The sequence below is a fragment of the Panicum hallii genome, chromosome 9 (assembly GCF_002211085.1).
Source record: "Panicum hallii strain FIL2 chromosome 9, PHallii_v3.1, whole genome shotgun sequence".
Taxonomy (NCBI): Eukaryota; Viridiplantae; Streptophyta; class Magnoliopsida; order Poales; family Poaceae; genus Panicum; species Panicum hallii.
In genome coordinates this window covers 8,943,030-8,956,598 of record NC_038050.1, presented here as the reverse complement: position 1 = coordinate 8,956,598, position 13,569 = coordinate 8,943,030, and the positions used below count along the sequence as shown (strand labels likewise).

The window sequence follows — 13,569 nt, the reverse complement described above, 5'->3', positions numbered from 1 at the left end:
GATACGAAGGGTGCAATGAGGCAAGGCGCAACCTATAAACTATTGACGACGGAGCTCAATGCACGTGCCTTGATGATGGCAAAGCCATGAACTCGACGGTGGAGAGTAGGGACATTGACGGCCAGAACATAGAAACAACTTAGAGTGATCGAATTGGGGTTGGTTGAGGCTTAATTCTATTTTTTTCATAATAATCTAGAAAGAAAACTGCTTTGCTCACAATGTAACTATTAGGATCAATCCAATCATGCATTTGCCATAAATTCTTGCCGTTTATTTAGTGTGTTACATATGCTATATTGATCTTAATTTCTTCTCCAATTTTTGTAATGTAGAAAAAGATATTCTCCAAACATCCCAACACAATAAATTTGTAAGCTATACAAGTAAAAGATTTTATTATTAAAGTAATATCTCTTAGTGCTTCAATTTATATTTATTCTAAAAGATATATTTCATTATTCTTAGCTATTTTATACAAAGTTCATTATCTTTAGACAAAAAATTTGACATTTTTTTTTCGAATATGTCTATGATTATGCTAAGGTTGAAAAATTGCACATTATAATTGAATGAGCACCAAACATAATATATACATAATCAACTATATCAAAATCTTAATAAGTTTAGTTTTGCTCAATTCACAGCCTTGTGGGTTATATCTTAAGGACTGTTATATCCACGTGTGTCTTGTCTTAATAAAGGATATTGATGCATATCTCACATACTACAGCGAAACTCGAGCTATGTATCAAGTCTAACCAGTTTTATCTAAAAGTTGTATCAAGTGGCCTATTTACATAGCCTCCTGACTGCTCAACTTTAATTTTTGCAATTATACCCTTTAATTAAAATATGTAAATCCTAGAATGAACCTAACTCTGTTTTGTAACTGTATTGCTATCTACTTCTTACAACCGAAGCGTGGTTTGGATTCATACGAATGCAAGTTCCGGAATGCGAATGCTGAATTAACCGGCAGCTCCAAGGTTTATCAAAAAAAAAACTGCAAGCTCCAACAGAAGTGCAGCCAGAACCCGCAGAGGATCGTTCCCGAGAAATCCTCGATATCCATGCCCATCCACACGCGAACGACGCTCTACCCATACACCGACAGCTGGGTCCCGCTCAGACACCTACCCCGCAGCTCAGCGCACCTCATCAAACCATCACGTCACCAAACCGCACCCATGGCAACCGGCCACAGCCGGTCCACCCGCTCCCCCTACAAATCCCACGCGCTCCCCATCCACCGCCTGCTCCCCGTCCACCGATACAACCCAACTCCCCGCACGCATCCACCACCACCACCAGACGACCTCCCCCCTCTCCCCACCCTCACGCGCCGCCTGCTCTCTCCCCCCACCCCCCCCCCTCGCGAGATAGATAACCCTAGCTCCCTTCCCCTTCCTTCCCCTCCTCTCCAACCCCGCTCCTGATCTCTATAAAAGACCTCGAATTTCGAAATCCCGCTCGAACCCGCGTCCCGCGCGCTCCTTCCCGCCCCATTTCGGCCCCGGATCGGCGCGGATTCGCGGCGCGGAGCCGCCGGGTGCTGCGTGCGCGATCCCGATGGCGGAGCCTGGGCTCGAGGGCAGCCAGCCGGTGGATCTGTCCAAGCACCCCTCCGGCATCGTCCCCACGCTCCAGTAAGTCCCGGATCTGGGTTCGTCTGGGGGGTGGGGGTTGCGGAGGGATCCCGTACCGTACGCCTTGGGTCGCGCGGGGGATGCCGTGCTTGAGTGTTCGGCGGCCGGCCGAGGGTTGGCTATCGGCAGCGGGGCGCCTCCTGATCGTGGGTAGTCGTGTGATTAGTTTGTGCCGTGAAATCGTGATTTTGTTCAGCTGGCTGGTGCCTGGAGCATCGAAATAAGCTAATATTGACTTAGGTAATTGGGGGGTTTTGGTGGTAATTGTTTATTGATTTTTACATCGCCGAATATTTGCGACGGACCCAGCAGGAGCCAAACTGCAGCGGCAACGAAGATCTGTTTTCTGCTCGAAGTTCGTGGGGGGCGTTTGATTGCCCGCCGCAGCTGACCACGCCATAGAGTTTGGCAGCCACACAAATTAATGCATATGTTTGGTTGGCTGCTAGGATTTGGCTGCCACAGCTTTTGCAGGTGTTTTTCACGCCAGCTTAGGCGCCGATTTTTGACACCCAACCTTGGGCGTGGACGCACTTGCGGCGTGGCCATTTATGGCCGGCAACCAAGCAGCCTCCATATTTTTTTTGTGCTATAGTCACTTGGTCGCTGCAAGCAAAACTGCTTCTTGACAACATTTCCATTCCATGTTTTGACTCCTTGATGCACAAATTGTCTAGTATGATATGGGTTGAGCCTTCTGATTGGATATCTTACCTCAGGGAGAGGGCTAAATACATTGGTGGGCAAGGCTGTGAGCTGATCATAAGTAATAGTTGTCTAGGTGACGGTTGTTGCAATGAAAATGGTGTAATATGTTATATCTGCGGGAGATTTATGCTTCTTGTGGGATTTTAGGTGCCAAGGGCTTATTAGTGCCATATTGGGTCCTGGAATGACTTTGATTAATACAAAACATTTGCGATCCAACTATGTGAATTATAGGTTACCGGAGTAATAGTCTTACATTTAGTATAAGCTGCACATGCTGCAAATTGCCATGAAGAACAAATTAATAACACGCATTATAATGCCAAATTGTGTCATGTATGTGTTGACCAATTCAGTCTACGAGAAACATCCCCCCCCTACAAATCTATACTAATTTACAGTAAGAACTTCTCGATTGGTCCATGAATGTATTGTTATACTTGCTGGCGTGTATTGATTTTGGGTCAGTCCTGTGTTATTGCATTTGTTTACAGAACAAATCCACATCTAGGCTGCAGGGCTTTGATCATGGCCTCTTTGACATATACTGTCATTTTGTTAATGGCAGGAATATTGTATCAACAGTTAATTTGGATTGTAAACTTGACCTCAAAGCCATAGCTTTGCAAGCACGCAATGCAGAGTATAACCCAAAGGTATAATGATTACCTCAAAGCAATGGCTTTGCACTGTATTTCCTAGTGTTTTTATTGAGCACATGATATTTTATGAAAGTACAAACCTTTGTAATACTGTTCAACCTTGTCCATAAGTGTAAATAGCATACTAGCTACAGTATCTTGTAAAACTTTGAATTTAGTAAGAACTTGCGCTTTCCTTACTACTATATGCTGCACTTCTAATAGTAGAATTTAGCAACTTGATTACTAAACTTTTTTTGTCAGTTGTATGCTTTTTGCAACCTTTTTTCTCTCTGCTATTATATATATTGTATTCTTACTTCTCTTTGTAAACAGCGTTTTGCTGCAGTCATCATGAGAATAAGAGAACCCAAAACCACGGCACTGATATTTGCATCGGGCAAAATGGTATGGCATCAATGTCATAAACTTTCAAATTTTCAAGGTTGTACATGCTTTTGGTGGCACTATTTTCCCTTGTATTAGATCTGTGCACATCAAAATTCTTGTGGCACATAGCGCCTACCTGCTGCTTTATCTGATTCTTGACATAACTTTATTGCCTTAATTCCCTGTTATCATAAGATAGAAAAAGTAGCATCTTTTGTTGTCGGTTTGTCATGACTTGGTTGTCATATCGTGACATTAATTAAATGTGGTGATGCAGTAATATTTTTCTTCTGAACAAATGAAGTTTCAGTAGCATGTATTTATTATATTGCATTTAACTACAATCTCGTACCAATTTATCATGCTTGTGTATCTGAAGCAGCAACCTTTAATTTTGTATCATCAGGTCTGTACTGGAGCAAAGAGCGAACAACAATCTAAGCTTGCAGCAAGGAAGGTGACATATGGCTTGCTTTCATTTTATTTAAGTTGGATCTACTTTACTTAGAGGTCGCTGAATTCTAACGCCAATCTTATTTCCAGTATGCTCGTATTATTCAGAAACTTGGCTTTCCAGCTAAATTCAAGGTATTTTTTAATACTTGTCTAAATTCACCTGAGCTTTGAGCAGTTTCATTTTGTGTGACTGTTACTGAGTTGCTTCACTATGCCAGGACTTCAAGATTCAGAATATCGTTGGCTCTTGTGATGTCAAGTTTCCAATTAGGCTTGAGGGCCTTGCATATTCGCATGGTGCCTTCTCAAGTGTACGTGGAATATTCCATGCTTCTTTTAGCATCACAATTATTTCTTTCATTCCTTTCTGGCTCCATTCTTTGCTAATGCTAATGAAATTTTCCACTGTTTTACAGTATGAACCAGAACTGTTTCCTGGTCTGATCTATCGGATGAAACAACCAAAGATTGTTCTATTGATTTTTGTTTCAGGCAAGATTGTTTTGACTGGCGCAAAGGTTAGCAGCCATTTCTTGTATATGTTAATATCCCTCCATTCGCTTTTCTTTTTCCTTCATTTTATACTTTGTTTTACAGGTGAGAGAGGAGACGTACACTGCCTTTGAAAACATCTATCCTGTACTGACAGAGTTCCGAAAAGTTCAGCAATGGTATGCAGTTCTTTTTTATTATGTTTAAATCCAATGTGCATGGTAGAAGACTTTTTACTGGAACTGAGATTCTTTTGTTCTGTTGATAAAATGCTTGCAATAATCTGGATAGCTGCAGTTCACTATGTCTTGTTAGGAACATGTGGTGTGGGACTGGGCACTGGGGATTTTTACTGTTAGACTTAGTAGTAAAATGTTGGAATTTGGAAACATGTCCTTCAAACAATCTTGTCATGGTATTCTGGTTATTCAAATTAGATGACCCGATCGGCGATAAGCAAGAAGCTGAGGATACAGCAATCTTGTTGGGTGATTTGAAATATTCAACTGTCTTAGTATGTTTTATGTATGATTATGACGTTGCTGAAATGTTTTGCTCTTTTACATCGTTCCAATGATGCATGCAAATAATATGCTATACCAGCTATAGCTTGTTAGTAGCTGCTTGGGCGAATGTTTCCTTCTCTTCTAATTAGTAATTCGTCACAATACATGCAACACTATAATTTATCTATAAAAAACTAATTTTTTCCTGTGACATCCTCTTTGCAGATGGCTCGGAGATCACGTACTCCTAATTACAAGCTTCCTTGAGGTTTTTCTGTTGTGGCCATAACTTTAACTGTACATTAAAAGTCTGGAGGAGCTTATAGTATCTTGTAATTTATGTATGCTTCGGTGTGTGTTGTGGTTGGGTGGGTTTGTTATGGAAGGTGGTGGAACCGTGGAAGACTTGTCTGGGGTTGGTCTGTTTGGGTAGGCCTTAGTGATCGGGTACACCTTATCATGTGTCATTTGAGTAGTTTGTGTGAACTGCAAGGTACATGCATGTCCCATGTGGTTGCAGTGTTAACTCAAGTACTAACAAGAGTAGAGAAATTTTGCCCTAGTTTGTCTTTGAGACATGAGTCCCTTAAAAGTCTTTTCTGAGTATCTTTCAGTGTGCTGTGCAATGATGAAAAGGCTGCAGTGTATGTTGGGGCAACCACTATGTACTGTTGGAACTTGGAACTGTGACTGATAATAAGTTCTGTTGTATTTGAGACTTCGGGCAGTGGGCTGATCCTGTTGGCTATCATTGTGTGGTTGAACCTGTGATACCTATCCATGCTACTGGTCTGGTTCTGTGCAAGTGTGGTCGCTGATTGACATGGAATTTCTTGCGTTTCTGTTCTGAAATTTTGCTACAGTTATGATTCTTATTGTGCTGCAGTTGCTTGCTGAGGTGAAGAACTGAATTCAACGTGTTGTGGGGATGCTCGGTGAATGAGTTGCATATCGCATAAAACTCTGTTTTGTGGCACGCTTCTACATTGGTGTTTGTATTCATGGTGTCGCCATGTCTGCCTCATTGAAAATACTATTGGGTCAAAGGAGACTAGTGATGCTAACTTGTGTTGTTTTCGATCAAGTTGTGTTGGGTTGTGCATATCCAGCAGTTAGCGATCCATTGTCGGCAGACATCAGCTGGGTCTGTGTGTCTGTGCATATCCCTAGTTACTCATTGAGGCCTTGCTATTTGCCAATGATTGAATGCTGGACCTTTCCTTTGTAGTGGCCTTTTATCCGATCTGTCTCAGAGAAAAGTGCCAAAGCTACCTTGGAAGTGTCGCAATCAGCCCTTAAACGATGCAAGTTGGCGGCGACGGGGACTTCCGTTGCTGGTGTACGCCAGTTGCATAGATACTCAAACCCAATTCTAGTGCTTTTGTACCCAACAAGTCGCTCTTGAGGTTCAACTTTTCAGTTGCAAAAGGGAAACCCAAACATTTCAGGTGTGTTCCCAGCTCGGCATCTCTCTTCTGAGGTCGATCAAGCAGTTGTAGGGAGAGAGCAGTGCTTGGCGCGTGAAACAGCTCTCCGGCTGTAAACTAAATGCACCAGCAGAACCTGAACCTTTTGGAGCCTTACCAATATCCTTAAACTATAAATCTGCATATTTGTTGATTAAGCAAGTTTTGATCTCAAATGAAACACTTAACAGGTTTAGAGACATGAAGTTCAGGAATTTAGACGACACATGCGAACAAACCTAGAGACCATCAGAGTTCTAACTTCTAAGTATACTCTTATTTCGTGCATACTGGCATACTGCACTATAGTCTACAGGTACTAGACCGCAGAGTTGACTGGACTAGCAATAACTATTCCCCACACTCAACATCACATTGCACCGGCGCAAGGCGTCAACCGGCACCGGCACCGCCACCTGAAGGCCACCGCCGGCCACCTGCCGCTGCCGTCCGGTGCACAGTGAAAGAGATAGATGCAGGAGCAGGACCGGCCAGATCCATGCCGCCGCCGCCGGCCTTTCTTCCCCATCCCAACGCTCACGTACATCGAGCGCTCACGTACATCGAGCGTTCCTGGGTCACTGCGGCCGAGCCCCGCCGAAGTACTGCGCGCCCAGCTCGTACTTGTTGGAGGCGCCGCCGGCGGCCGCCGCTGACGACGACGGCGGGGAGCCGTGCTGGTGCGCGCCCTCGTAGACGACGCGGAGGGCCCCGCTGGGGTCGCTCGGGTGCCACTCCACCTTCTTCTTGGCTCCGCACAGCCTGTGCCGGCACCGGAAGTAGCTCCTGCACCATTCAGCCCACGCGTCAATTATTCGTAAGAGCAACTTGTGCAATTTGCAAGCTTTGACCGCAATAAAGCGGCGATTTTTCAGCTGATTGTTCTTCCTGGCGATAAGATCCGGCAGCGAGCGAGCATTGTATGCACAAGGCTACTCATGAGTGGCCGTCACATCGATTGAAATATTCAATCAAAAGGATTTGAATTGATGCTGGGAGGGATGGAGGCAGGTAAAAACTCGTCGACGGCGAGCAATTCATAAGCTGATGTGCACGTGTGGCGGGAAATTAAAACAAAATGATATTATGCATTTTCGAGATCGGATCGATGCCAAAAACTAACGCAAGCATGTTATCGATCATCGATCGGAAAAAAACCTGATTTTCTGGATGTTCTTGATGAACTTCTGTCCGTACTTCTTCCACTCGTAGCCGTCTTCAGGCATCACCAGCTGGCTGCCGTTGCCAGCCTCTGCCGCCGCCGCCGCCGCAACCACCGCCTCGTCTTCCTGGCTGCCGTTGCCGGCCTCTGCCGCCGCCGCCGCCGCCGCCGCAACCACCGCCTCGTCCTCCTTCTCTTGATTTCTGTCTCCTGCGCTCCCTCTGCATGCACCATTGCAGTAGTTTTTGTGTCAAGAACATCAGCAATATGTACACATAACAACCTGTAGCATATCTCTCTGCCGGGGTGCTTATATATTTAGCTTCTACAGTTCTGCAGAAGTTGATCGAAATAGCAGGATCAGCTGATCTGGTTATGAAAATTACTACTGGTAACAAATTAAATATGTGATACATAAATTAAATCTAATAGGCCATACAGATACCATGAACTTGTACATCTGTTCTGGACGATACCTCTCCATGCATGTTGCTACATGAAAATTTGAAAAACCAATGGCGAACCATGCATGAGAACCGAAGCCATGATAAGTTGCCAACCCTAAAACCGAGTTTGATGCAAGGCAAACATCAAAACAACGCAGAGAGAAGAAGGTGAACAAAAACATTCAAACCATTAATTCCTGCTTGTTAATAGGCAGCCAAATTGATTCATTCCCAACGAGAGAGAGAGAGAGAGAGAGAGAGAGAGAGAGAGAGAGAGAGAGAGATGCATAACATTGCGTTGGGCTGCGAGCTTGATGATGATGCCATGGACGCCGGTCTCCGTACGTCTACGTCCTGTGCTCTGCTACTCCCATGTTATCGCAAGTGCACGAAACATTGAGAGAGAGAGAGAGAGAGAGAGAGAGAGAGTAGTGACGAAGCTCTTTGGGTGTTGTATTTATTATCAAGGATTCAAGGTTTAGTCAATCGTATGGAAGCTTCTCAGATGCGACGCTAACGTCGTCGAGCAAATTTTTGGGTTCACACGCTGTTCTACCCAACCTCGCCACTATTTTCTTGGACTGAATAAAGGGAGTTCCTATACATTAGGTGTCTAATAAAATTTAACAATTTCCAAGCGGCTAGTTGCAAAAAAAAAAGACATTTGAAACATCGAAGGACAATGTTTGTATCAGGTAAGATGCAGAGAGTAAAAACACACACATGACACACATTACCTGACATGTGAAATTCTACACTCGTAGCCACACCTTGAGGTTGGACTGATTTTGTAGCCACAAACCTGCACCAGCATTCATGGGCATTACTCCCTCCATTGACTAAATAACATGTTTTAGGTTAGATGTAGACTATACATGTAGTTAACCACTTATTTTCTTTGGTTATAAAATCACTTTTATGTATTGGGTTTTCATATTCTAATGACATGGTTGGAATACTTTTACCTTAAGAAGCAACCTTACAAATTATACATTTGCCATGATTTATAAATATACTGCAAAAGAGTATTAATTGTATATAGTAAGTTCTGTTTTGGAGACCGTGTCGACGTCCTCCTCCTTCGAATTTTACCTTATGATGAGATAGTGACGTGATGATTGCACGCCAGCAAGCTTGAAGCGGTGCTCCGCGAAGAATTATCTCCCTGCTAGTAACGGCGCTCGTGTACCCATGAACGGCCGTTAGTGGGCCCCGCATGATCAGCAGAAGATGCGTGTCGCCGGGGACACGACCGACGTCACTTGTGCTACGTCAGCACCCGCTCGCTGGTTGCACGGCATTGTTCCAAGAAGCTGCTGCCTCTTTTCTTTTGCCTACACCCTTAAGGTCACTCTAGCTAGGTGTTGGATGTATGCTTCTACTGACCGATGGTTAATGGGATTCAGTGCATTTTCCACGCATATCCACTCGAATGTGAATGTTCGTACATAGTTGGTCTAATCTTTAATGTAGTCCTTCGCTCTTGAATCATATGTAAGTTTAATTTTGAAAATAAAACGTCATGATGCATAAAGTATCTGTGACTTGTCAGAGTGATTAGTCATACATGTCACTGAATCAGAAAGATACAGCCTAATCCTTCTTGGAACCGCACCTGACTGAGAGGCTGATACATCAAGAAAAGAGAAATTATGAATATATTTGTAGCTCGGAAGACAGGGGTGGTGAATGGTAAATGATTTTAAAATTTAGCCTAGATAATTTAAAGGCCGGATACTAATAGGGTCGGGATCTAATCTTATACAATTTTGAGCTAAAAATATATAAGAGCCAAGTTGGATTGTGAAGAGACCACATGGGCCATGATCCGTTACCACCCTTGATAGAGGCATCCAGATCATTTGAGTGGGGACATACATATATATATATATATGTATATGTATATATGGTAGGGAAAAAATTGAAAAAATATTAAAGTTTTTCAAATTTGTGTATCTGCTTGTGCCCTCGCTCAGCATAACATAGGACTGCCCTGCCACTCCCTTTATTAAAGAAATGTCATTCTGCCAACAAAAAAGTAATTAACCAAACTTTATTATAAAAATGAAATCAATTTAGCAACTAATATCTTTATGATATGTTGAAACCGAACATCTGAAAATGATATGCGCGAGCGTACTTTTCCGCACAATTACATTTTTATCAGGTTCTATCTGTGATCAATTTGCTGGCCACGTTGATGTTGAAAATTAAACAACAGTTCTTTATGACAAAAGGGATCAACCGGGAATATCGCTGATGATCTTAAATTTCGAGTTCATGCGGACACGTAGGTCAAATCTTAGCTTGTACATGATCAACAGTTTTGAATGACTTACAGAGATAGATTCATCGGACGCATTGATACGAGCACTCATATTTTTTGATGAAAATTGATCATTTAATTCTGCTTAGAACTAAGAAAAGATTCAAGGATATGATGGTACAGTTGTTGCACCATCTTTGACCACAGAGAGAAATCTCCCCTTGACAGTGGATGGCAAACCATATACTACTAATGTTTTGTCACTACCACACACATTTGTGGGTATTAGCATGCATGACAAGTGACAAGAGGCCCATCATATCACTTCATGCATGTTGGTAACTGGTCTCCTGCCAAAGTACACCAGTGCCAACACAGGATCGGACGACACTGCAACTGACCACATCTTTTCGCTAGCTACGAGATCGGCGTCAAAAAATAGTCTGTAGGAGGGGAAAAAAATTGCCGCAGCAGTAATCCTGCCAAACATTCGGAGACAGGTGAGCTGATGCCTGATGGGCTGCTGCCCCACCAGGCCGCACGCACGTATGCGTCCGGCCGCCGCTGACACCTCGCCTCCTCGTGTGGAAGCTGCGATCTTTCGCGAGACGATGAGTCGTCGTACCAGCGCCTCTCTGTCCCACTCTAGCAGTCGCGGTAATCGCAAGATTCTGAATTTCTGATCAGAATGGTAGCAGAAATAAAGCGAGTGAAATAACACTAGGATTATTTGATCGATCGAGCACGGTGAGACTAGTAGCGGTCGTCGTCCTAGTCGCGTCCGTGTCCGCTTCTGAGCTGCAAGAGCTTTGCCTCCAAATTCCAGCAGTCGTCGTCGTCAACGAGGACGTCGTGGAGCCCTGCCACCTGCCAGCCGCGCGCGCGCGGACAGGCCGGCTTCCGCGTTGCCGCGGCCCCGGCAGACTCTGCTTGCTGCTGCTGCTTCTCGGTCGACCACGCCGGCGGTGAGCAGGTGAAGTCTTCGAGCTGAAAGGCACCGCTCATTTGGGTTCGTTAGGTTGGATCATCTGGATTCCGGAACCGGCGAAAAGGAGGAGACGCGGCAAGATTGCGTGTCCACGGGCGGTCAGCGTGCCGACATGAAGCGGCGGCCGGAATCCGTTGGCGTTGGCCCCGCCCAACCGCCAAAAATTTCATCACTTTGGGCAGACAGATCTGTGCGCCATGAGTAGAAAGTGTTTTGCGTTCTCTGTCGTTGGGCTTTCACCATCATCTGCAACCTCCAGCCTTGTTTAATTCATATTAGTTTTGTTCGTCTCTTGCGGCGTATCTATGCATCGTGACAAATTGATACGAGATGCACAGGCTTCTTCTGTTCATATATAGATGCAAGTTATCTTTTACTTTTATAAATTCTAACTCTAGCAAAAAAAAAAGATTGGCTTTTGCTCTTTCGTTTTCTGAAAAAGAAATGGTGATGATATAGGTTCAGCTTTCGATACAATATATATATATATATATATATATATATATATATATATATATATATATATATATATATATATATATATCCTAGCCCGTAAACTCAGTCCGTGCTACATTCCTGTACATTTCCATTTTTATTGTGAAAATACATGTTGCATAATTTAGAAACAGATTTTGTTTATTTTAGCTTGTATTTTCATGATGATAGAGAAGGGCAATACAGGTATAGTGCAATATATACAAATTCACTTGTATTTTACCCGTGAAGCAAGGACGGATCGGGGGGTGGGGTTGAGGTGGGGGGGGGGGGGGCCTCGAGCCCCTCCCCCCTCCTACCACCCTGGCTCCCATGGAAGCCTCCCTACAAACTTTGAGGATAAAGAAGAAGGAAGGAGAAAATTTTAATGAGGAAGAAGGAAAGAAGGGTTTCTAGCCTTCAATTCTGGTTCTGCCAATGCCGTGAAGATATGCCTAGATAGTGTAGATTCTATTTTCACTAGTCCTAATAAATATATGAAAATATTTTATAAATTTTATCAGAGATGAGGATGAAATTGATATACCCCTCCATAAAATTTCATTCCTACGTATGCCCAAGATAACAGCGTTAACTTTGGGAGGAGACGCATGCATGGGACATGATCATCAGCCGTCTGAAAACGTAAACATGATTCATGACAAGAGAAGTGTACCAGTTCAACGTGCAATTAATTCATTTCATCCGTGATCCACATGTGGTTTTACCAAGCTGTTACTCTCTCTCTCTCTCTCTCTCTCTCTCTCTCTCCATCCATTAGAAGGGCGAGACTAGTAGCGCTCTCCCCTGTGCTGCGCCAAGTCGGCCACGGCTCCGATCAGGTCTCTGTTGCCAGCGTAAAAAAAAAAAGACTGATAGATGCTAGCAAGTAGCAACCGTGCCAAACGTTTCAGAGACCTGATCGGAGCCAGTCGATGCGGGGGCCGCTCCGGTGACTCGCCCTCGGCTGCTCGCCTCTGGTGAATACTAGTAGCCTACTAATCGATCCCGCAAGGAAAAGCGGCTCGAGAAAGCGAGTGAATTGACAGCATCGATCACGATCGCCGTCGTCAGGCCTCACGCCTCAGGCGACTAGTACAAGTAGCGGGTCGCGTCCCTGTCCGTCTCTGAAGAACACGTAGCTTTCGCCTTTATTTCTCCCAGGCACCCGGCAGCCGTCGTCGCCCGCCGCGGACCGTGGTGCTGCGCCGGACGCCCTGCCGGCCCCGATCGGACGGATCGAGCTAGCTGCTTCCGCGTTGCTGCCGCCTTGGACCTTGCTGCTGCTGCTGCAGGAGCGACAAGATCGTGTGCCGTGGAAGTTTCCCATCGACCATCCTGCTGCTGCTGGTCTCCTTGCAGCCAGGGATTCGGTTAAAAGAAGGGGACAGAAACGATCCTGAGTTTCCCGGCCCGGTGCCGGAGCAGCCAGTCAGCGTCCGAGTCGTCTGTGTTCCTGTCCTGTCGCAGTGCTTTCCGTCTTGCCGACATGAGCCGAGGCTGGCAAGCATCCAGTTCGTTGCCCGGCGCAATTTCACCTACTATTTCAGTTTCGGCACGTTTACATTGTGCAGCCGTATGGGCCCGGATGTATAGCGGCAGGTCCACGGCGTCTTGGTGGTAGCTTCTATTATATCGCGAGTAGCCCGCTAGCTAGGTCTCCAGGGTTTTACTCCCTAATGCACGAGCGCTCGTGCAGCTTTGAGTAAACTAGACAAGTTTTCGCTCAACGTTTTGTCGAAACTGTAGAGAATTCTTCAAGCTGAGCAGCGGAATCTGTTTTCAGTCAACGAAAATGCGACAAATGCCAACTTTGTTCAGCTGTGTGGTGAAGACTTGCGGATAAGGATATATCGGACCCTATTGCTAGCAAAGCATAATCATGCTTTAAGTTCTGCTAATAATCATTCTTTTAAAGAAACATT

General features: G+C 44.6%; 2 protein-coding genes across 5 annotated transcripts; one reads left to right on the top strand and one right to left on the bottom strand.

The window, feature by feature from the left end:
• Positions 1-1,338: 1,338 nt before the first annotated feature.
• On the top strand, positions 1,339-5,590 carry LOC112872658 (TATA-box-binding protein 2). The gene is made up of 9 exons (XM_025935729.1): positions 1,339-1,649; positions 2,926-3,013; positions 3,335-3,406; positions 3,795-3,845; positions 3,932-3,976; positions 4,063-4,155; positions 4,261-4,362; positions 4,442-4,515; positions 5,068-5,590. Coding segments are annotated over exons 1-9 (603 nt in total). The 5' UTR covers positions 1,339-1,572; the 3' UTR covers positions 5,069-5,590.
• Positions 5,591-6,500: 910 nt separating this feature from the next.
• Positions 6,501-8,342, bottom strand: LOC112872659 (probable WRKY transcription factor 3). 4 transcript variants are annotated; one of them, XM_025935733.1, is made up of 4 exons: positions 8,209-8,330; positions 7,947-8,031; positions 7,467-7,691; positions 6,501-7,094 (listed from the first exon to the last, which is right to left on the bottom strand). In XM_025935733.1, the coding sequence occupies exons 2-4, from the start codon at positions 7,952-7,954 to the stop codon at positions 6,887-6,889; spliced, it is 441 nt and encodes a 146-aa protein (XP_025791518.1). In that variant the 5' UTR covers positions 7,955-8,031; positions 8,209-8,330; the 3' UTR covers positions 6,501-6,886. The 4 variants fall into 4 exon arrangements, with proteins under 4 accessions (XP_025791518.1, XP_025791517.1, XP_025791515.1 ...); XM_025935732.1 differs by lacking the exon at positions 7,947-8,031 and having other exon boundaries at positions 8,209-8,342; XM_025935730.1 differs by lacking the exon at positions 8,209-8,330 and having other exon boundaries at positions 7,947-8,197.
• Between the last annotated feature and the right edge of the window lie 5,227 nt (positions 8,343-13,569).

What these genes read in the sequence shown, in the direction of transcription:
- LOC112872658 (XM_025935729.1), top strand. Translation starts at nt 1,573, where the DNA reads ATGGCGGAGCCTGGGCTCGAGGGCAGCCAGCCGGTGGATCTGTCCAAG. An exon ending in TATTTGCATCGGGCAAAATG is followed by an intron (nt 3,407 to 3,794) that starts GTATGGCATCAA and finishes TTGTATCATCAG; the next exon opens with GTCTGTACTGGAGCAAAGAG. An exon ending in CGCATGGTGCCTTCTCAAGT is followed by an intron (nt 4,156 to 4,260) that starts GTACGTGGAATA and finishes ACTGTTTTACAG; the next exon opens with TATGAACCAGAACTGTTTCC.
- LOC112872659 (XM_025935730.1), bottom strand. Translation starts at nt 8,098, where the DNA reads ATGTTTTTGTTCACCTTCTTCTCTCTGCGTTGTTTTGATGTTTGCCTT. An exon ending in GTAGCAACATGCATGGAGAG is followed by an intron (nt 7,692 to 7,946) that starts GTATCGTCCAGA and finishes TGGTGCATGCAG; the next exon opens with AGGGAGCGCAGGAGACAGAA. An exon ending in AAGAACATCCAGAAAATCAG is followed by an intron (nt 7,095 to 7,466) that starts GTTTTTTTCCGA and finishes TGAATGGTGCAG; the next exon opens with GAGCTACTTCCGGTGCCGGC.